The following is a 21,660-nucleotide window of genomic DNA, read 5'->3' on the forward strand; positions in this document are numbered from 1 at the left end:
CAGATTTTGTGGCCAGCAGTGGAAAGAGCCCCGGCGTCTCTAGAACGCCTTAAGCCGCTGCCATTGCTCCGCTCGCTAACCTGAGCGACGTCTGAACTCGAAAGGACTTCGGCCAGGTGCCCACAAACAAGATGGAGCCCTGTAGGTTTCCTGCCCGACTTCAAGATGGCAGTGAGCCTCCCTTTGACATCACGCCCGAGGTCGAGGTGGTCTCTGCCCGTTTGCAAGATGGCGGGAGGCTGGGGAAAGCACGCTTCCCACCGCCTGATCCGCCACGTACCCACTCCCAAGATGGCTTCTCCCGCAAAGCCCCACAAAAGAGGTCAGCTCCGCTAACTGGCTCTGGCGCCATCACATGGTCTCACCTCTTCCCACCTCCTCCGACTCAACCGGCTGTTTCCGCCTCGAGCTCTGACGGACGGCCGCCTTATCCAATGCCTGCCTGCCACTGTTCTTGGGCCCACCCCTCGAGCGACCTCCTAGCCATTGGGAGGCGCTGGCGGGGTCCGACGGCGCTCGCCCCGCCCATCTGCGCTGCGGGAGCCAATGGGCAGAGCGCGCGGGGGACGTGTTCGGGCGTCTCCGCCATTTTGTGAGTCTATAACTCGGAGCCGTTGGGTCGGTTCCTGCTATTCCGGCGCCTCCACTCCGTCCCCCGCGGGTCTTCTGTGTGTGCAATGGACGGGTGAGTAGTGCTGGTTCGCGCTACCCGGCGCCTATATCGCGATCCAGCCTTTGCCTCGCCGCCGCCCCGGCCTCTTCGGGGCGGTACACTCGGGGCGCCGTTCCGCCTCCACTCCAGGCCCTCGGGCGCCGCCGGGATTTCTCTCCCTTCCCCCCAGTCCTGGCGCGGTTGCGCCCCGGGAGGGGTAGCCGGGCGAGAGGCTGTAGGGATCGGGGGGGTGGGGGCGGCCGGACCGAGCCTTGTGTGCTTCCGGTGCCCACGCGGCCCTTCCCGAGAGCACGCGGCGGCCGCGCCGCCCTTCCCGCTTCCCGTCTGGGCCCCAGACGCACGCGCCGCCTTTTGCCCGCCGTGTGGCCCTTCCGGCGCCCCGTACAGTCTCCGCGCGCCCCCTGAGGTCCCCGCACGCGTGCGCGGCTCCGCGCGCTCTCGGCAGCCCTGTCGCGCGTGCGCGGCCTTTCCCGCCGCGCGGACTCTACTCCGGCTTCCCCCGCCCGCCGCGGGCCCGGGTGCGGCTGGAGACGCCGCCCTCCCGCCCGGAAGGGCGAGGGCCCTCCGCCGCCCCCTTTGTTCCCGCCCGGCGTCCCGGGGTGGCGCCCCGGGCGCCTTGGGGGCGGGGCGGCTCCGGACCTGAGCCCGCTCCACGCGTGCGGAGGTGTCGGCGCAGGCAGTGCAGCGGCCTGGCTCCGCCTTGGGAAGCTAGTAGAACCCGGCGGAGTTGCGCTCTCGTCTGGGCCCCGCGGGAAGCGTCTGGGAGCAGTTGCGGGTGTCTTGTGATGGGGAGCTTCGAGCCAGCCCTCCTTCCTCTGTCGGCCCGACCGGGCGGGGCGGGCGGTTACCAGTGCCCGGAGGGTCACGTGCCTTCGGTGCCTCGGGTTTGAAATGATAGGTTGCAGGCTGAATTAAGGTTAGCCTTTTAGAAAAATTGCTGCAACAGGAGGAACTTGATCTCGTGTTCTGCAGTCCGCTTAGGCTGGGACGTATCTTCCCAGAGAAGCCCCGTCCTGACCCGGGAGCTGGGAAGCCCGCCGGTCGAGCCCGTTGGGAAGAGCTCTCCTGGCGCCCTGGTCAAATTTCGGAGTTTCCCTTCCTCGTCACGGAGACGTGGTTTGGGGTGCGTCTGCGGCCTCTGGTCGGTTGTGTGGTTGCCTAGGCAGCCGGGCCTGGCCTGCTGGTGCAGCTGCAGTTTGGCCTGCTTTTTTGAAAGTCGGGGGACCTTTTGCAGAAAGGCCATCTTCTGTGAAACACTTCCTGCGTCTGCGGCCCTCCCTGAGCAGGAAGCCGCCAGCCGCTCTGGGTTAGCAGTTGGGAAACTGCGTGCTTTTCATTCTTTGTTTTTCTGGGAAGTTGTTTCTTGGCTTAGTAAGATTTTTTAAAAATCGTTGACATTAGTTTTAAGGTTTTTGTGGGGAAGAAGTGGCAGTCCCAAGGCACAAACTGGCGAGGCTGTGGGAGGGCCGGATCCCAGGTTGTGGTGAACCCTGAGCCCGATGCTGCAGGCAGTGGCCCCAGGGCCTCTGTCCGCCAGAGGCTTGGCCAGGGGACATGTGACATCGCGGGAGGCTCTTGTCTCCTGTGATGGCAGGCTGGTGGCCAGGTGACCTGGTGGGGCGTAGCTGGCTAAGTTCTGAGCAGACCCTTCCTGAGTCTTTAGGTGGCACCCTCCAAGGGCTCTACTGTCCCGAGGGCTTGGCCTGCAGGACCCTGGAGCCTGGGGCAGTCACACCCCACTTTGCCCAGCAGGTCACGTGGACCCCGATTGATGAGTAACTGTTGTCAGTTTTATCTGATCCTTTCCACTGGGTCGACCCCTTCTCATCCCCTGGGGCGGCAGCTCTAACCTTGGGCCCCTGAGTTGCCTTTGCACTAGCCTGCCCTTTGCTGGAAACGTCTCCCAAGCACTGCTCTTTTCTAGAAAGCAAGCAACAGCATTTCAATCTTAATCTCATCTAGTGTTTTTCCAAGGGCCTGCGGAGGGGTGTCTTTGTCTTTGGATGCATCAGAGGCGGGGCTGGGGTCTTGCAGGGAGGGAGGGAGGGTAAAGGAGCCAGAGGACAATGATGGCTCCTTTTCAAGTGGCGATTAGAGGGAGGACACCTCCCTTCCCTTCCCCGAGCCTTCTCATTGTTGAAGTCTTGGAGTGGGGGGCTCGTGCCGCCCCCAGAGCCCACGTGGCTGGCATGTGGTGGGTGCTCCTTGCTGATGTCTCCTTTTCTCTCTCTCTGCAGCATCGTCCCAGACATAGCAGTTGGTACAAAGGTAGGCACTGGGGACGTCGCTTTCTCCTTCCGCCCTTTCACTTTGAGGCCTGTGTGCTCCCATTGCTGGGCTGGGGGTAGGGGGGGTGTGCCACAGCCTGCTCTGTGGTAGAAGTGCGGGGTGGGTAGCTCCTCTGAGGTGAGGGGCTCCTGCCCTGACTTCAGGACCTTTGCCCTGAAGTCCAGAACAGCACCTGGTTGGAGGTGGAATGCCCGCGGGCTGATGGGACTCTGTACAGTTTCAAGTGGAAAAAGTGGAAGTCTCTTCCCCAGGCGGTTTAAGGGGTGGGCCTGGGTCGGGTGGATCCCTGGGGGCTCTGGGGCAGATGGAGGCTGCTTCTGAGGACGTTCTCATTGAGCTCACTTTTGTTCTGAGAAGGGGGCCTCGCTGACAGAGACCGGGTGTCCTCCTCAGCCCTGGGGGTGGCCTATTATCCCTGGGAGCAGGCAGCAGCTAGTTTCTGGCTGTGGGGCCTGGGCTGGTTTCGGTTTTCCCAGGTGGACTCTTCACACGCCAGCCTTCCTGATCTTCCTGCAGATAAAACCTGTTTGTTTGGTGGCGAGAGGAGGGAGGGAGGGGGATCTCATCCAGGTGTGCTTGTAACTGGCATGGTGACACCCCCATCCCCCTGTTTCTGTGGGGGCCCATCCAGCCAGGCTGCTTCCAGAGGCTGAGGGTGCACCAGCGTGGGTGCCTCCGGGAGGGCAGTCTGGGCCCCCTCTCTCAGGATAAGCATGAGCTGTGCCCTGAGTGACAAGTGTTGGGGTGTTAGTGGTGCTTAGCTGCTGCTGTACCTGGCTCCGGGCATGCTTCGGGGGCTTCCTGGTGGTGCTGAGTTGATTTTAGAGCAGGGGCTTCAGTGTAGCTTGGCCTAACCTTTGTCCCCCCAGGGTTCTGTCGCATGCGCTGTCTGCGCCCCAGTGGGCAGTCCCTGCCGAGCCGCTGGTCACTACCTGCACTTCCCTGTGCTGGGGGGAGGGGGTGTTGCCAAGTGGGCAGACCACATAGGTATTCATGCCAGGCAGTCTGCTGTGAAAAGGGAGTTGAGGCTCAGAACGCCCCCCTCTGGAGGGAGGCGTCACCTGTTGACAGGAGCTGAGATGCCCTTTTAAAGGTTGTGCAGCTGGCGTCCATGTGGGAGCCACTTGGATGCCCTGTCCATTCTTGTCCAGCTCTGGCCAGGGGGCTTTTGTGAGCTGAGGGGAGGAATTGGTCGGCCTCCAAGTCAACTTCCCTGCTACTTAGGTGAGAATGAGGCTCAGGTGTGTTCCACCTGGTTTCTGGTTTGTTTAGGACTGGAACTGGCCGGCTGTCCAGAACCTGGAAGCATCCAGGTCCCCCCCTGCCAGGGCAGTGAAGAAAGGCATGATGGGGCAGGTCTGCCTGCACCGGTCGGGCTTTTGACATTTTGCTTCATTTACATACAGCTCCAACCTGTACACATTAAGACCAAGCAGTGGTCTGAGCAGCCTTGGGTGCTGGGGAGTCTGGGGTCTGGTTTCGGCAGCATGCCTATAGTTGGCGGTCTGGCAGTGAGGAGGTCCAGAACATTAGCCCCATGGCCTTGGCCTGGCTATGCCCACTTTCTGTTCTGAGGGCTGGGGAGGGGGTCAGCGCCTGAAGGGGCTCTGGGGCACTTCAGCGCTGGACCATGGAAGGTGGGGAGGTGTCCTGGACATGGAGCCTACTTGTTTGTAAGTGGCTGAACTGGCTGGCAGTTTAGGGGAAGGGCAGAGATAAGGTGTCCTTGATGTGAGGAGGGCGAGCTGGCAGAAAGGCAGGTTGAGGGAGAAGAAGGGTCAAGGCTGGGAGGGCGGCGGCTAGTCTCCTGTTCCTGCCAGGCACTGATTTCGTGTATCGAGGAAATCACACGTGGATGGCCCTTTGGTGGGGTCTCATTGCCCAGCTGGCAGGAGGCTGTCTGCCTTTCTCCCTGCTTAAGCAGCATTTCAAGGGGTTCTGGGAGTTGATTCTATTAGGTTGAGACTAACAAGCAAGGGAATTCTGGAGATGATATGGGCTGGGAGCCCGCCTACAGTACAGTTGGGGAGCCTGTTTGTCACCAAGGTGCCTGCTGCCTGGAGAGGTGGCGTTTCTGGTCGCTGGGCTCTGGTTTCCTCAGACTGGAAAGTAGGACATACTCCTGCGGGTGGCCACGGTGGGACAAGGGGGCTTTGTCCTCATGGGTTGTGACCCTGAGCCACGCAGACCCCAGACACTGGTGGGGGGAGTGGGGAGAGGGAAGGTGGAGGTGGCCATGACGCGCAGAGGCCTTGGAGGGGACCGCCTCTGTCCCTGCCTGGGGAGAGCCCCAAGGGCTCCACAGGCGGGAAAGGAACTGGGGGGACTGTGGGCCCTGGTAGGGCGGGTCAGGGGCTGCAGCCAGGACACTGGTTTACCTCGCCTCTCTTGCAGCGGGGATCTGACGAGCTCTTCTCTGCCTGCGTCACTAACGGACCCTTTATCATGAGCGGCACCTCGGCGTCCACAGGTAACCCCACCCACCTACCAGCTTGCCCGGTCCCTGCGCCTGCCTCCTTCACAGTCCTGGGAGCCAGGTGTGGGGACCACTTCGGCCCGGAAGCCTCCCGGTGCCGGGGAGGGCCCCACTATGAGGGAGTCTGGGGTGCCCTATGTGACTCACAGTGCTTGTTTGCAGCAAATGGAAATGACAGCAAGAAGTTCAAGGGGGACAGCAGGAGTGCAGGCGTGCCCTCCAGGGTGATCCACATCCGCAAGCTGCCCGGCGACGTCACCGAAGGGGAGGTCATTTCCCTGGGGCTGCCCTTCGGAAAGGTCACCAATCTCCTGATGCTGAAAGGGAAGAACCAGGTACAAGGCTCGGGCCAGTTGGGGTGGGTCCCAGAGGCATTCCTGGTATGAGTCGGCTCACCCTGTTACCATGCCCAGGCCTTCATTGAGATGCACACAGAAGAGGCCGCCAACACCATGGTGAACTACTACACATCGGTGACGCCTGTGCTGCGCGGCCAGCCCATCTACATCCAGTTCTCCAACCACAAGGAGCTCAAGACAGACAGCTCCCCTAACCAGGCGGTGCGGCACCCTCAGCTGTGGGTGGGTGGGGGCAGGGTGGGGCACGCGGGGTTGGGGCTGGGGGACTCACGGTCCTGTCCCCACAGCGGGCCCAGGCAGCCCTGCAGGCTGTGAACTCAGTCCAGTCAGGAAACCTGGCCCTGGCAGCCTCGGCCGCGGCGGTGGATGCAGGCATGGCCATGGCTGGCCAGAGCCCTGTGCTTAGGATCATCGTGGAGAACCTCTTCTACCCAGTGACCCTGGACGTGCTACACCAGGTGAGGGGACTGGGCTTCAGCTCTGGGCAGTGGGGCTGGTGCCTGGGCCCAGGCTGACCCACCCCTTCTCCCACAGATCTTCTCCAAGTTTGGCACTGTTCTTAAGATCATTACCTTCACTAAGAACAACCAGTTCCAGGCATTGCTGCAATATGCTGACCCCATGAGCGCCCAGCACGCCAAGCTGGTGAGTGGTCCCCAGGGCAGCGGTGCCCCTGGCCGCCAGGAGCCTGCTGACAGCCTCCTCACTGTCCCCACAGTCACTGGACGGCCAGAACATCTACAACGCGTGCTGCACACTGCGCATCGACTTCTCCAAGCTCACCAGCCTCAACGTCAAGTACAACAACGACAAGAGCCGCGACTACACGCGCCCTGACCTGCCGTCCGGGGATAGCCAGCCCTCGCTGGACCAGACCATGGCTGCAGCCTTTGGTGAGACGCCGGGGGCAGGCCGCCCGGGCAGGACTCGTAGTTCAGGCTAGGCGCCCACACAGCCCACCCCGCACCTATGGGTGGGGCCCTGGCAGCCGGCTCGCACCCGTGGGTGCGATGATTAGTGTCTCGTTTGTTTCTAGGTGCGCCTGGTATAATGTCAGCCTCTCCGTATGCAGGAGCTGGTTTCCCTCCCACCTTTGCAATTCCTCAAGCCGCAGGTACTCACACACTCGCCCCAGGGCCGCCTCTGCATGTCCACATCTCGCCAGTAGCTCTGCTTCCCCGGCGGCCAATGTGGCGCAGTGCGGGGGGCCAGCCTCCTGGGCGCGGAGTCTGGACAGGGCAGGCGTTCCCAGGCTGCTGAGCCCACTGAGGACCAGCGCCTGTGGTTGAAGGGATGCGCCCCTAGTAGTGCATTTTGAGCGGCCTGGTAAGCGGAGCGGCATGCACTGGGTGAGCACACCTGAGTGTCCCTCCTGGGGGCCAGGCACCCAGACGCGGAACAGTCCTGAGCCTGTTCTTCCGCCCGGCATGCTGCTTGCATGGTGACGGGCACCTGCGTGCACGCACGGCCAAGGCCACCGGGCTCGATCCTGCATCCAAGAAGCCTGAGTCTTCTGTGTTGTTGGCACATATAGGTGGTCAGGCCAGTATGGTGTGCTCTGAGGAGCAAGGAGGGTCGCAGGGCTGGGGGCCAGGCTGATGCCCCCACCACCCCCCCGCGTCTCTGTTTGCATGAGGATGGGCAAGACCGATTACCTTGTGGAGACTGGGCACCACACTCAGCTAACCCCATTCGCCCTGCAGGTCTCTCTGTCCCTAATGTACATGGGGCTTTGGCCCCTCTGGCTATTCCGTCGGCGGCGGCAGCAGCAGCGGCAGCAGGCCGGATCGCCATCCCGGGCCTGGCGGGGGCAGGCAACTCTGTCCTGCTGGTCAGCAACCTCAACCCCGAGGTATGTGACACCTCCGGGAATTAGGAGTTGGGAGTGCCCCCAGTCGTAGTGCAGATGAAGCCTCTGAGCGGGCACTGGGCTCTGGAGCTGGTCCAGGCCCAGCCATGCCCGAGGGCGTCCCCATCCTCCTCTCTGCGCTGACATCACTCACTGCTGCCTCCTTTCCCGCAGTGCTTGGAGTTCTCTTGTTTCCTTAACATCTTAATTTATGTTCCTAATTTCATGATGTTGAGAGTTGAAGTATTTGGTACACGAGAACAAACTTGAAATTTCCAGCCTAGCGAACATTGATGTGCAGAGGGGCGCCTTGAGAGGAGGGTGCAAGCTGAGGCCACCTGCCAGTCCATGAGGTGGCAGCCAGGCCTGGCTTGTCTCGGGGCTGGGTTAGTTAGCTCAGGGAGCTGGGGTCCAGTGATCGAGGCTCAGTATTTGCTTCTCGAGAGACGGGGTTCTTGTTTAATGAGCTGCTCTCCTGCCTGTCTGACCTCGTGTGACTCTCAGTCTCCCCAGTCCTGTCCCAGTTCCTCTGGTCAAGCTGTCCGCTCGCAGCGCCCGGCGAGCCTGACTGGAGGCTCCGGTGCAGGCTGAGGAGACGGTTCCTGGAGGGCCTGGTTGGGGGAGCGAGTGGGGGGCCAGCAGGCGCCACCTCCTCCCCGCGGAGGGTGCTCCGGCTGTCTGCCCGGCGTGTGGCCTGTAATGTGTGTGGTCTTGACTGATGGGGCACCGCGTGTTTTCTTATGTATTTACTGACCTGTGTTTTTGCTACTTTTTTTCTTTTCTCCCCTTCCCCTTTCCCAATTTTTTTTCTTGCCCTGATCCGGAATTTCTTTGCCAACTGACTGCACGGTACTTCTGCTTCCTGTTGTTGCTTGAAACAAAACAAAACCATAAATAAATAAAAAAACAAAATTCCCCCTCAAACCCTGCTCTCCGGAAACCAACCTGCCCTTGAATATTAACATCCTGACAACTTCATCATCCATCAACCTGCACGCCTGCGGGGCTGCCTCCTCGTGGTGGACGATTGGCAACTCGCCCCCTGACCTCTCCCTTTCCCTGTCCCTCGCTGCCTTGCTCTGCTGTCCTCTAAAGAGAGTCACACCCCAAAGCCTCTTTATTCTTTTCGGTATGTTATCGTTCACACTTTTATTACCTTGTTTTCATGTAGTTGAGGTGGTCGTTACGCCCTGAGATTCCGACGCGTGCGGCCTGGGCTGCGGTTGCGTATTTATCTGGACTCTGTAGAGCACGGTTCCCTGCCCGCATGCCCTTGGCAGCGTAAATGTGTCGGTAGCATGCTACAGGATGGTTCCTTGGCAATTGACCTTTCCTGGATTTTATGGCTTCTTTGCGGAAGGCAGCCCTCCCAGTCATGCTCCCTGTGTCTAGACAGGTTCTCAGAGGCAGAATAAGCAAACTGGGGAGAGCCAGCCCTGTGTGGGAGTGTGGGTCGCGGGGGACGGCGGGTGGGCGGCTGGGGCCTGAGGCTCAGCCCCCTGTCCCTGTGCTCTTGAAGGCGTGTATGGAGATGTGCAGCGCGTGAAGGTCCTGTTCAACAAGAAGGAGAACGCCCTGGTGCAGATGGCCGACGGGAGCCAGGCCCAGCTGGGTAAGGGGTGGCCCGGGAGGGCGGGGCTGTGGGTGGTGCCCAGGGCCCTCAGGTCACGTGTGCTGTCTCCCCCCACCCACCCACCCCAGCCATGAGCCACCTCAATGGGCACAAGCTGCACGGAAAGCCAGTGCGCATCACACTCTCTAAGCACCAGAGCGTGCAGCTGCCCCGCGAGGGCCAGGAGGACCAGGGCCTGACCAAGGACTATGGAAACTCACCCCTGCACCGTTTCAAGAAGCCTGGCTCCAAGAACTTCCAGAACATCTTCCCACCCTCGGCCACTCTGCACCTCTCCAACATCCCGTGAGTGCCTCTGTCTCTCAGATGCTGCCATTATCTTATGATACCTCCTTTCTGGGGCCCTTACCCATCCCTGGACATTCCTGTCCTAAGGGAATGATCTTGACCTTGCACAGACAGGCTCACACCTCTCTCCATTTGCAGGCCCTCCATCTCTGAGGATGACCTCAAGCTTCTCTTCTCCAGTAACGGCGGGATCGTCAAAGGGTTCAAGTTCTTCCAGTGAGCAGAGCCCCCTCCCCCACTGTCCCCAGGCTCCCTGGCCCCTTGCGGCTCCTCATACCTGTGTTCCCCCACCCCTTGCAGGAAGGACCGCAAGATGGCGCTGATCCAGATGGGCTCAGTGGAGGAGGCCATCCAGGCGCTCATCGACCTGCACAACCATGACCTGGGTGAGAACCACCACCTGCGGGTGTCCTTCTCCAAGTCCACCATCTAGGCCGCCACCCAGGACCAGCCTGCCGGGCAGCCGGCGACAACTTCCATCATTCCAGATAAAAAGCCACTTTAAAAAGCAGCTGAAGTGACCTTAAAAGACCAGAGATTTTATTTTTTTAAAAGAGAAATCAGTTTACCTGTTTTTAAAAGAAATTAAATCTAATTCACTTGCTCACCTTGGGGAGGTGGGGTGCCAGCCTCAGGCTCTTGGTGACAGTGGACGGCACCACCCGCCCAGCCCCTGCCCGTGCCTTCTGCTGCCTGCAGGGCGGGCGCTCCTAAACCCCCACTCGGCTTTCTTGTGCCTTAAACCCGCTGCTCTGGCAGAGCTTGCGGGGTCAGCCTCCCCTGGGATCATGTGCCTGGTGTGGTGGGGGGCTGTGGCCGCCACCCAATCCTTCAATCAAGTGTGTGATTCTCCCCCAGCCTTGGGGCCTCCCCGGACCCTTCCCTGTTGCTTCTTCAGCTTTGTTTTCACTGTAATCTGTATTATGCTTCGATGCAGCTGCAGACACCTGTGCCTAGCAATATTTCCAGTTGACCAAATATTCTAATCTTTTTCATTTATATGCAAAAGAAATAGTTTTAAGTAACTTTTTATATAGCAAGATGATAAAAATGGTATGAGTGTAACCTAAACTTTTTCCTTGTGGTATGACCTTGTATACTGTACTTTTATTTTATTCCTTGTCATTGAGTCGCAGGGCAGGATCTAGTTTCCAGGGCAGACACAGCGGGGCCGGCATCTGCCGCCCGATGCCTTACACCTGACTGTCCTTTCTCCAAGGACAAGTGCTCTTCAACTTTCAGGGTTACTTTTTTTCCTGCAAATTTTGGACCAAAGTTTTGTTTCTGTTATTTTCCTGCCTCTAATGCTGGGACCCCAGGAGGTGGGGCAGCAGCTCTCCCCTCCGGTCTTCATGCCTCGTCCTGCACTCACGGGTCCAAGGGGTGCCCTATACGCAGGCCTCTGCTGGCCGGCCCTCACTCGGGGCCTGGGCCTCAAGTTTCCATGTCGGGGTGGAACAAGGGTGTAAATATTTATAATTTTTTATACCTGTTGTAAGACGTGAGGGGCAGCAAATGCGGTTTTTTATGGTGACACAGATGTATATTTTGATAACAGCAATTACAGGCTCAGTATTGTAAGGAGCACGGCAGGCCCCGCCCGCTGCCGGCTTGTAATGCAGAGAGAACTGAATTAAAGCGATTTTATAACAACTCCTACCTTTTCTGTAGGCTCTTTTTTCCTGTCCACATGTAGAAGGCGGTCTGGCCAGTCTGTACTGGACTCTGAATAAACTCTCTGTATCCTGCACTCGATTCCCCTCTTTATTGGGCCTGTTGGTTTCACTGCTGTTTCTTCTTCTGTAAACTCGGCTATGTTATCCTTCATGTGTGGGGGTTTCAGCCCCACCCCTACACCCAGTACTCCAGAAAGACTCAGACTGCGAGCTCTTCTCCAGGATCACCTTTTATTGTCTACCAGGACCCCCTGCTCCACCCCCCATCCCCGCCCTCAGTCCTTGAACCTGCGGGCAGCCTGCATCTTCCGGTAGTAGCTCTCGGCCTCGGCCTCTGCCACCTCCCTATCACCAAGCGCCAGGCCTGCTTTGCGCCGCAGCGTTGACTCCCGGCTGCCTGGTCCCAGGGCACCATCGACTGCACCCAGTGGGGGCAGCCCCTCACCCGTGGCCAGGTTGACAGTGGCCACGGCCCCAAACCGTGGCTCCTCCTGGTCCACATCACTGACTGATGAGCCTGGGGAGATGCCCGGGGGCTTGGCCCCACCGCGGAAGCTGCGGGCCAGGTCCCCCAGCTCATAGCCACTCTCTCCCTCCACCCCCTTGGACCCGACTCCTGCCGCCTTCCACTCCCAGGGCCCATTACCCGCGGACAGGTGGACCACAGGGTGGTGGGGTGCGTGTGCATCAATGGTGACGATGCTGGCAGAGTCGCGGTCAGACGGGGACCTGTACTGGGAGGAGTCGGAGCTGGCACTGGATGAGGATGCCGTCTCGGCTGCCTTGGGGCCAGGTGCACCTGGAGCCTTGGACATGGCGATGACCTGCAGTAGCCGGGGTGGGTTGGCCACACGGGGCTGGGCTGAGGCCGCGGCCACCGTAGCTCCACTCTTCTCAGCCATCATGAGCCACTTGGCCCGCACAGCCGCGCTGCTGTTGGGGGAGAGGCCAGCTGCTGCCTGTGCCCCCTCCTCGGGGATATGAACCAGAGGTTGCGGTCCAGCCCGAGGTGGCAGGATGACACGTGGCCCGAGCCCTGGCCGAGCCTGGACTGTGGGGTACAGTGAGGGAGGTGCTGGACCCCCTTCCTCCCCCTCCTCCTCCTCCTCTTCCTCCTCCTCCTCCTCTTCCTCCTCAGCCATGGGCTCTGCGGGCGCCCGCAGGTGTGCAGGGCTGCCCTCGTCCGGCAGCCCCAGGCCTCGGCCCTCCAGCGACTTCTGCTTCCATTCACTAATGAGCTGCTTGGAGCGGGAGGCGTCCAGTGGAACATGGATTGTCATGTGGCGGCGGGCGGGGTCATCTAGCGAGGGCGTGCTGACACGGGGCAGTGTGTGGCTGAAGGTCACCATGTTCTCCTTGCCCATGGGGCTGCGCGGGGCCAGCAGGTCTACATCCACGCTGGCCCGCTTCAGGCTGCCCAGCGAGGTCTTGTCGCGGGCCACAGGCCGGGACACGCCCTCCAGCCGGCTGGGTGGACCTAGCTCATCGGTGCTCACGGACTTGTTCTGCTGGTACACTGAGTCGTGGCCCCGCTGGGTCAGGGCCCTTAGCGCGTCCTTAGTTGGCACCGGGGCCGCTGGTCTCTCTGCCGGTGGGGCCTGGAAGTTGCCCACTGCATGGCAGGCCTAGAGATGAGATGGGGACTGGGTGTGAGAGCTGTGGCTGGAGACCAGGGTCCCCACCGGGCCACAGATATGCCTTGGGGGTCAGAGAGGGGGAAGTCCACCTTTCTCCCCACAGGACAAATTCTGGCCTCTGGCTACTTTGCACATTTGGCAAGTCTGGGCTCATGAGATTCTGCCTCCAACTCCCAAGGGAGAAGACGGTAGTGTCCCCCAGGGGGGGTGGGGCTGGCCTTCCCCCTCGGGCTCCCTGTTTGGCCCCTCACCAGGTAGGCCGCTATGCCAGCCCCAATGAGGAAGCCTGCGTAGACGTCCACCGGGTGGCTGCGGTACTGTGTGATCTGGGTGAGGCCGCAGACGCCTGCCGCAATGGCGAAGGAGAACACCAGGATGGGCTTCAGCAGCTTGGTGGTGTCCGAGATGACCGAGTTGAAGTACATCTGCCAGGGGACAGGTGGGTGGTCAGGGCAGTTGGTCCCTGTGGGGCATCTGGGGTGCGGGGCAGCACTCACCGACACGTAGACAGCAGCAAAGGCAGACAGAGTGGCATGCTGGGATGGGAAGGTCTTCCTGCAAGAAACACCCAGGTGAGCCCTGAGGCTCTGGGACCTGCCTTAGTTTCCCCACATGCTTGTTGGGACAGGGCCAGGGGTGCTCACCGAGCAGACAGGATGGCATGGGTGTCGTGGCCAGAGCATATGTCCTGTGTGATGTAGGGATTGGCCTCACATGACGTGCCCAGCAGGGTGTAGTTGGGTTTGCAGACAGTCAGGAAGAAGGGTGCATGGTAGCCCGTGGCGAGCTGGATCACGTCAGTCACCAGGGCCGTGGCACACAGGCCAAACACGTGGACACCTGTGGAGTGGGAGTGTAAGGGCCAGACACGGGAGCTGGGGCCAGACCCACCACCCTCGGTGCTCAGATGCCATGGGGGACTCACCTACAAAGCGCACCGTCCGCCGAAGGAAGGAGTTGAAGTTGCAGCCGCCGGCATGGATGCTGCCCTCGGGCCCACCTGGGCCCCCGCTGCGGCCCCACAGCCGGGACTGTAGACAGTACAGCATGCCTTCGCCCACCATGATCTGTGGACATGGAGGTGCTCAGCAAGGCTCTGGCCGGGGGCTCACAGCCAGCCCGGCCCTGCCCTGGGACTCACCGAGGCTGCGGGTGCAGCAAAGGCCAAGCTGAGGAGCATGAGCAGTGGGATGAGCTCTTCACTTGTCTCCACGTAGGGCATGGACAGTGTGCGGTCGTAGCACTGGAAGCCCACCTTAGCTGGCTTGAAGAGGTCGGTCAGCTCCAGGAAGTAGAGGGACACGATGGAGGATGCCACTATGGGCAGCTGCAGGAAGAATGCTGGCCAGGGTCATACCACGCTCGTTCACTGAGTGAGTCATCCGCCCACAAATTCAGTCCTATCACTGACCCATCCACCCACCTGTGCTGTTCACCCACTGATCAGCTCATTCATCAACCGAGTCACCCACCACCCATATGTGCATCTAACAGAGCCATTCCTGCACCCAAGATTAACTCGTCAATCCACTAAGCACCCTATCAACTTCCAACATCCAACTATTCATTTAGTCATTTTCCATCCATCTGACCCCCACCCATCTGTCTATCCACTGATCCTCCCTTCCTTCTATCCATCTATCCCCTCATCTTTAATTCCTTCCATCCATCCACCCACCCATCTAGCCATTGTCTTCCATCATCCATCAATCCACCATCCATTCATCCATTTACTCATGCTTGATTCCTTCCTCCATCAACCCATCCATCCATATATCCATTCACTATTACATCCATCCAGCTACCACCAATTAAACCATTTATCCTTTCATCCAAACACCCACCCCTCTGTCCGTCAACTTTCAACATCCATCCATCCACTTATTCATTATCCATCTGATACCCACCTACTAACTCATCCTTCCTCTCATCTATCATCCATCCATGCATCCACTCATCTTTCCTTCCTTTCTTCCATTTATCCTATCTACCTGCCTATCCTCCCATCCATCCACCTATCATCTATCCATCATCCCATTCATCCACTCATCCAATTATCCTTTCATCCAAACACCTATCCTCTGCCCACCAAATTCCAACATCCATTCATCCAATTATTCATTTTCCATCAATCCACTACCCATCTGTCCATCTATACACCCACCCTCCTTTCTGTCCATCCATCCATATACACATCCCTTCTGCTGTCCTTCCATCATCCATCCAATCTACCATTCATCCACCCCTCCTTCCTTCATGTATTCACCCATTCATCCATCATCCATTTATCCATCCACACCTGCTTCCTTCCATCTATCTACCCATACATCCATTCACTTACTCTCCCATCCATTCATCTACCCATCTGCCATCCTCCCTCCCAAAATAAATCCATCAATCCATCATCCATTCCTAAATCCACTATCTATCCATTACCCGTCCATTCAATCATCCATTCATCCAGACACCCATCCCTCCATCCATCAACCTCCATCTATTCATTTATCCATTTTCTAACCATTAAGCCACTCGCCCATCTACCCATCTGTTCATCCATCTACCCATTCTCCCATCCATCCCTCCATAAATTTCCATCAGCCATCCACCCACCTACTCACCTGCCCATGCTTCCATTCATCCTTCTGCCCAACCACTCATCTACCCACCCACCCTTCCTTCCATCCACCCATCCTCACATCCATCCATGAATCAACTATCCATCCACTTACCATCTATCCATCAACTCACATATCCAATCACCCATCCCTCTATCCATCAACTTCCAATATCTTTCTATCCATTTATTCATTTCCCATCCATCAGGCCACCCAGCCAGCCACATATCCATCCTGCCATCCATCCTCCATCCTTCCTTCCACCCATCAACCTACCCACCCATCCACTCACCTGTCCCTCCATCAACCCATCCATCTATCATTCATTTATTCAAAAACATCCACCCATAAACTTACAACATCTTTCCATCCATTTATTCATTATCCATCCATCTGACCACCCATGCTCCCATGTACCACCCATCTATCCATGCCCTGACTCATCCACCCACCTATCATCCATATATCCATCTTTCATCTCCATCCATCAATCCACCATTCATTCATCCATCTACTTATGCCTGTTTGGTTGTTTCCTTCCATCCATCCATATATACATCTACTTACTCACCCATCTATCTACCCATCCATTGACCCACTAACCCACCATGCACCCACCCATCTATCCATCAACTTATTTATTTCCCCCAGTTAACTGTCATCCATCCAGTCCACCATCCATCCTCCCTTTTTTCCATCCATCCAAGCAACCATCCTCCATCCTTCACCGATCAATCTACCTTCCATCCATCCACTTATGTTTGCTTGCTTACTTTTTCATTCCTTCTACCCATCCACTTACCCAGTCACCCATCCATCCATCCTTCCTTCCATTCATCCATCCATCCATCCATCCACCCACCCACCCACTAATCACTTCATTCATTCCTCTCCAAGGCACCTTTGCTGCCTTGAACAATCTGGGAAGGGCAGACAGGTTCCTTCCTCTTGGCCTCTTCTCTCAAGGACGGATGGATGGATGGATGCACTTAGACCTGCCTCTGGGGTCATGGCCCTCCTTGGAGACATCCTTCCTGGCTCCAGCCTGTTCATCTCTTCTGCTGCTTTTTCTCCTCTGCACCCCATACCCCTACATGCCAGCTTCACACTAAGCCCCGGGAAAATGGGTGTTGGGCCTGAATAAATGAATTTTTATTTATAAATGAATTCTTTGAGTTGCTCATTCACACAACTGTCCTGCACAACCTGATCATGTGCCCCCAGGTGATGGGCACAGGGTACACATGACGTTCTTTCTTGCTCAGAGCAGTTATGAGGAACAGGTGGGAGGTTGAGCTTCGGGAAAGCTGAGCTGCACCTGACCGAGTTGCTGACAGTGTGCTCAAGGAGGGCAGCGGGGCAGGCTTTACACCGCCACTCACTCACCCACTCACACTGCAAAGCACTGACTGAGCAGTTTCCAGTGGAAGCAAACCCTCCCAGTGTCCTCTGCCTCCCCTCTGGTCCATGGGTCTCAAACTGATGCATCCACTGGGGCCAGCACATCCGGGACCAAAGTGTAGGTGGGCCCCTGGGGCTCAGCTGCCTTGGGAAGCCCCCACCTCCACTCTCTCTCTACAGTGCCTTGAGCAGGGCCTCCGCTCTCCATGCAATCCTGGCTGGAGGCTTCCAGAGAGGAAATGGCCAAAGTTGGGTGAGCTGGGTTTGAAGGAGCTGGGCTGGTGGTGTCCAAGGAGCATTTATGGAGCACCTGCTGCATGAAGGCAGGAGGCCCAAGGCAGCTGAATGAAGCGGTTCATGGCCACCTGCCTGGGCTTGCATCATGGCTCCTCCCCTTCCCTGTGCCTCAGTCTTCCGAGCTGAAAACAGGAACAATACAGTGGCCACCCCGCCGGATGTCTGTGTAGGACTGGATGAGCAAACACATGGAAAGCACTTAGCATCTGGCTCAGCGGGCAGATGGTGTCCGGCCACAGAGAGGGTTTTAGGGTACAACTAACATCAGCAAATCTTTCCACAAGAGGGTCACGTTGAACACCTCCCCCACGCCTTTCCAAGCCCCCGGCAAAGTGGCTGTAATGCCTGGCCAGCTCCCCCTGCTTCTCCTCCAGCCCTCTGCCCACATCTCCCTGCCAGACCCAGCTGGAAGCACCTGGTGGCAGGGTGGGTTGGTGGCAGGGGCCCCACTTCAGAGTCTGCCACTCCCTGAGGGTCTGTAAGTGCTTCCTAAATCCCACCACCCACTTCTCACTGCTTCCAGAGACCCTCAGCTGAAAACCAGGAACCCCTCAGAGCATATCTGCCCCAATGGAAAATCATTCACACACTCACGATGGCGGGCTAGCGTGCTTGCTTTGGGGGCATGTGTATTTAAGAATGAATAAATGTAATACTGGGCTTCCCTGGTGGCTCAGACGGTAAAGAATCTGCCTGCAATTCAGGAGACCCGGGTTCGATCCCTGAGTCGGGAAGATTTCCTGGAGAAGGCAGTGACTACCCACTCCAGTATTCTTGGACTTTCCAGGCAGCACTAGTGGTAAAGAACTTGCCTCCCAATCCAGGAGATGTAAGTGATGCAGGTTCGATCCCTGGGTCTGGAAGATCCCCTGGAGGAGGAAATAGCAACTAGCAACCCACTCCAGTATTCCTGCCTGGAGAAGCCCATGGACGGAGGAACCTGGTGGGCTACAGCCCACAGGGTCGCAAAGAGTCCGACACTACTGAAGGAACTTACCACACACACACAAACATAATGCTGGCAGTACAGCAAATGCAGACCAGGGCTGGGATATGGCTTTGCACCTCTCAGGTTGGTCAAAATTCAAACATCACCAACACAGGTGCAGACACAACTATGGGGAAACAGGCAAGTGCAGGGGCCTCAGTAGGAGGAATCTGGGGTCTTTCCACACCCTGCTCGCTACAGATGCACAAAGCAGACAAGCTCTGCATTCTGTGCAGGGTGACACAGGCCAAAGAGTTTACAGTCTCCTGCTAGGAATGCCTGTGAGACATCAAGGCTAGGAAACCCCCCAAATGCCCAACTCCCTAGGGCTGGCACTGGAGTACTACGGGGCAGTGAAAAATGATGGGGCAATGGTAAACAAAGATCTCTGCTAGAAACACCAAGGGCAGGGACTTCGCTGGTGGTCCAGTGGCTAAGACTCCGCACTTCCAGGGGCCCAGGTTTGATTGCTGGTCAGGGAACTAGATCCCACATGCTGCAACTAAAGATCCTGCATTCCACAATTAAGACCCCGCCTGCAGCCAAAGAAGAAAAAGGCCAAAAAAGGCCGAGGACAGAACCTGCATTTCTACGGGTGGTGGGGGAAGGGCTACATACAGTGAACTTGAATGGAAGGCTGGCTGTAGTCGTTTCAGTCCTGTTGGACTCTTTGCCACCCCACAGACTGTAGCCTACCAGGCTCACTGTCCATGGGGATTCTCCAGGCAAGGATACTGGAGTGGGTTGCCCTGCTCTCCTGGGGATCTTCCTGATCCAGGGATTGAACTCACAACTGTTACTCTCCTGCATTGGCAGGTCGGTTCTTTACCACTAGCACCACCTGGGAAGCCCCGAATGAAAGGCTTTCTGGAAAGGGACACAGGTGAGAGTAGTGGGAAGTTGAGGGGAGCTGAGGGTGAGGGGCTGCCTCCGTGTGGCCTGTAGAACACTGAGGAGGAATAACCTACTGTAATAAGGATTCAAATGCAAACTTGAAAAACTAACCAGGTTTTCTGCCTGTGGGGGAGGTAACCAGCCATCTGGGTGACCCTGCTCAGGGTAGGGTTGGGTACTATCTGCTCAGGTCCGGGGGACTTCTCCACCCACGCCCAGCCTGGGCCCCTCACTCCAGCCGAGTTTCCTGGTGTGTAGAGCAGGAGGCATTGTGGGTAACCCAGGTACTGATCAGGTGGATTCGCCTCACCAGCACTTCATCAGCGCTCAGGATGTGCCCGGTGGCTGCACTTAACTATCTTATTTTGCAGCACTCCTGAGGCCCTCACTACATGCGCAGCCTGTTCTGTCAGAGCTCAGGAAGTGCACGAGCCTCCACGATTAGCAGAGGAGGAATTTCAATTCAGACACTCAGGCCTCCGGCCTTCACGTTGCAGGAAGACATCGCATCCATACCGCGCCCCCCTCCCCGCCCGCCCACCGCGCCCAGCACCTTGCTCCAGCCCCTTCGTGTGAGCGGCTGACCCGAACCCCGGACTGAAGGTCCCGCCTCGAGCATCTGTCCAGCTTCCGCAAAGCCCAGAACATTCTCTTGCAACTCCTACTCGTCCTGCAAAGCCCAACTGTTCTGACCGCCCTCCCCGCGCCCCCACACACCCAGGCCCCTGGCTGTGCTCGCCCCGGTCCCTCGGCGTGGGGGTCCCCAGGGCCGGCTAAACGGAGGCCTCTGCCCTGCCCCCACCAGCGCGACCTCCCCCCAGTCACCTCCACGAAGTAGAAGCAGGGCAGAAGCGTCATGCTGTCCTTCGGGCTTTTATTCTTCTCCTTGGTCGAGATCATGGTGTCGGGGGCGCCACAAACCGTAGTTGGAGGGGACAAAGCCGCGCTGGAGGAGGGGAGGCGCAGACTGAGCCCTGGGGGACCAGGTGCCCGGCGCCCGCGGAGGAGCGGCGGGCCGGGATGCACAGAAAACGCCCAGGGAAACTGAGGCCGCGAGGCGGGGGCCGCGGCCGCCCCTGGCGCACTGCGGTCCTGCCCAACCCTCCGGCTGCCTCCCCGGATGGAGGGGCCGCGAGAGGGCTCGGCAGAGAGGGCGGGGTCGGCCTGGTCGAGAGCCTCCGGGCCGGGGTCCCACCCGCGAGTCAGGGCTGGGGCCTCCGGGACCCGGAGGGCCGGAGCCGGTGGAGGGGTGGGGTCCGCGCTCCGCCCGCAGGCCCCTCACCTGGCGCGCCCGCGCTCGGAGGGCGGAGCTGGCGGCGGCGGGGGCTGCGGCGCGGCGGGCACAAAGCCGGCCCCGCCCCCGCGCGGGCGGAGTGGGGAGCGGAGAGCGAGCGGCCCCGCCCGGTCTGAGACCCCGCGCCTGGCGGCCTGGAGGCTGCGCCTTTGTCTCGGCGCTTCGAGGGCGCCGCGCGCGTCCGTCGCCTTCCCCGCCTCCCGGCTCCGCGCCCTCGGTCTCTGGGTCTCTGGGATCTACGTCCCCCGCGGCGGGGAGCACTAACCGGGGTCTGAGGGTTCCTCCCCTCCCTGGCGGCTCAGATGGTCCCCGGTAGCCCCATCCAGGCTGGACGCGGGCGGGGTCTCCGGGTCTCCCGCTTCTCTGCCCCCCTCCCCGGTACGCGTTTCCATGGCGAGTTCCCTGGGCGCCCGGGCCATCGGGAGACAAAAGAAGTTGGGGGTGGGGGTGGGGGCGCTGTCTCGCTCCTGGGCCCGCGCCTCGCCCACCTGCCCTGCATCTTCCCCCAGCCACTCGGGGTCCACCCTCCACTGTTCCGACCGCGGCCCCTCGCCTGGCTCGCAGCATCCGAGGCGCAAGGCCCGGGATGCTCCGCGATGCGCGCGGAGCGGGAGGGCCCTCGTGGTGAATTCACGTGAGGCTCCTTAGGCGGCGCTTGTTGTTTGCAGGTGTTTCCACAGTCATGAGGGGTGGGGGCCAGCTAACCATCGTTTGACAAATGGGGAAACAGACCCCCGGGCACTTAAATCACTGTCCACAGTCTTCAGGCCCCAGACGGCAGGATTTTCTTTGGCTCATTTTGTTCACTATCTCCTGTACACCTAGCCCGGTACAGTCACGGGGGAGCCGTCGAGAACCGGGACAGACCCTCAAAATAAGTCCCGCGGTTAAACGTCCAGTTGGATAGGGGGGTTGGGGGAGGGCTGCGCGGCCGGAGAGCCCAGTGTGTGCAGCCGTCCATACTCCAGACCCTTCCTGGCTGTGGCCCTTCTTGTGTTAAGACAATCAACTCCATGTGTCTTCAAAGATGATCCTCCGTGTGGTTAAGGGTGGAGTCCAGAGAGTTGATCCCACCGGGGTCTCAGTTCCCTCACCTGGAAATGGGCGTAACAAGACGGCTTGGTGTAGGGGACATATTTGGCATGTCTGTCCCACCTCCCCAGGCCTGATGCCCACTTGGACTCCGTTTCCCAGCCAGGCAGGGGCAGAACCTGGGCTGGACAGCCGTTGGGAATCGCTGGTGTTGAAAGGTGACCACAAACTGTCCTCTGGAGGTAGGAGGAAGGGAAAT

General features: G+C 58.9%; 2 protein-coding genes across 9 annotated transcripts; one reads left to right on the forward strand and one right to left on the reverse strand.

Annotated features, from left to right (window-relative positions):
• Positions 1 to 555: 555 nt before the first annotated feature.
• On the forward strand, positions 556 to 11,317 carry PTBP1 (polypyrimidine tract binding protein 1). Of its 3 annotated transcripts, none has more exons than XM_043912602.1 (15): positions 556 to 685; positions 2,911 to 2,941; positions 5,357 to 5,432; positions 5,601 to 5,773; positions 5,852 to 5,998; positions 6,085 to 6,255; positions 6,332 to 6,442; positions 6,516 to 6,690; positions 6,834 to 6,911; positions 7,501 to 7,649; positions 8,742 to 8,775; positions 9,166 to 9,258; positions 9,348 to 9,564; positions 9,706 to 9,783; positions 9,868 to 11,317. In XM_043912602.1, the coding sequence occupies exons 1-15, from the start codon at positions 678 to 680 to the stop codon at positions 9,998 to 10,000; spliced, it is 1,674 nt and encodes a 557-aa protein (XP_043768537.1). In that variant the 5' UTR covers positions 556 to 677; the 3' UTR covers positions 10,001 to 11,317. The 3 variants fall into 3 exon arrangements, with proteins under 3 accessions (XP_043768537.1, XP_043768538.1, XP_043768539.1); XM_043912604.1 differs by lacking the exon at positions 556 to 685 and adding an exon at positions 1,676 to 1,796; XM_043912603.1 differs by lacking the exon at positions 6,834 to 6,911.
• A 138-nt stretch (positions 11,318 to 11,455) lies between these two features.
• PLPPR3 (phospholipid phosphatase related 3) lies at positions 11,456 to 20,956 on the reverse strand. 6 transcript variants are annotated; one of them, XM_043912600.1, is made up of 8 exons: positions 20,858 to 20,956; positions 19,901 to 20,021; positions 14,022 to 14,207; positions 13,806 to 13,947; positions 13,525 to 13,720; positions 13,378 to 13,435; positions 13,132 to 13,305; positions 11,456 to 12,868 (listed from the first exon to the last, which is right to left on the reverse strand). In XM_043912600.1, the coding sequence occupies exons 1-8, from the start codon at positions 20,866 to 20,868 to the stop codon at positions 11,519 to 11,521; spliced, it is 2,238 nt and encodes a 745-aa protein (XP_043768535.1). In that variant the 5' UTR covers positions 20,869 to 20,956; the 3' UTR covers positions 11,456 to 11,518. The 6 variants fall into 6 exon arrangements, with proteins under 6 accessions (XP_043768535.1, XP_043768531.1, XP_043768533.1 ...); XM_043912596.1 differs by having other exon boundaries at positions 13,132 to 13,435; XM_043912598.1 differs by lacking the exon at positions 20,858 to 20,956 and adding an exon at positions 20,635 to 20,785 and having other exon boundaries at positions 13,132 to 13,435.
• Positions 20,957 to 21,660: the final 704 nt, after the last annotated feature.

The sequence above is a fragment of the Cervus elaphus genome, chromosome 9 (genome assembly GCF_910594005.1).
Source record: "Cervus elaphus chromosome 9, mCerEla1.1, whole genome shotgun sequence".
NCBI lineage: Eukaryota > Metazoa > Chordata > Mammalia > Artiodactyla > Cervidae > Cervus > Cervus elaphus.

Coding starts and splice junctions, on each gene's coding strand:
- PTBP1 (XM_043912602.1), top strand. Junction 6,256..6,331: donor CCCTGGACGTGCTACACCAG/GTGAGGGGACTG, acceptor CTTCTCCCACAG/ATCTTCTCCAAGTTTGGCAC. Junction 9,259..9,347: donor CGGGAGCCAGGCCCAGCTGG/GTAAGGGGTGGC, acceptor CACCCACCCCAG/CCATGAGCCACCTCAATGGG.
- PLPPR3 (XM_043912596.1), bottom strand. Junction 14,208..19,900: donor CCTGCTTCTACTTCGTGGAG/GTGACTGGGGGG, acceptor TTCTTCCTGCAG/CTGCCCATAGTGGCATCCTC. Junction 13,721..13,805: donor GCGGACGGTGCGCTTTGTAG/GTGAGTCCCCCA, acceptor CCCACTCCACAG/GTGTCCACGTGTTTGGCCTG.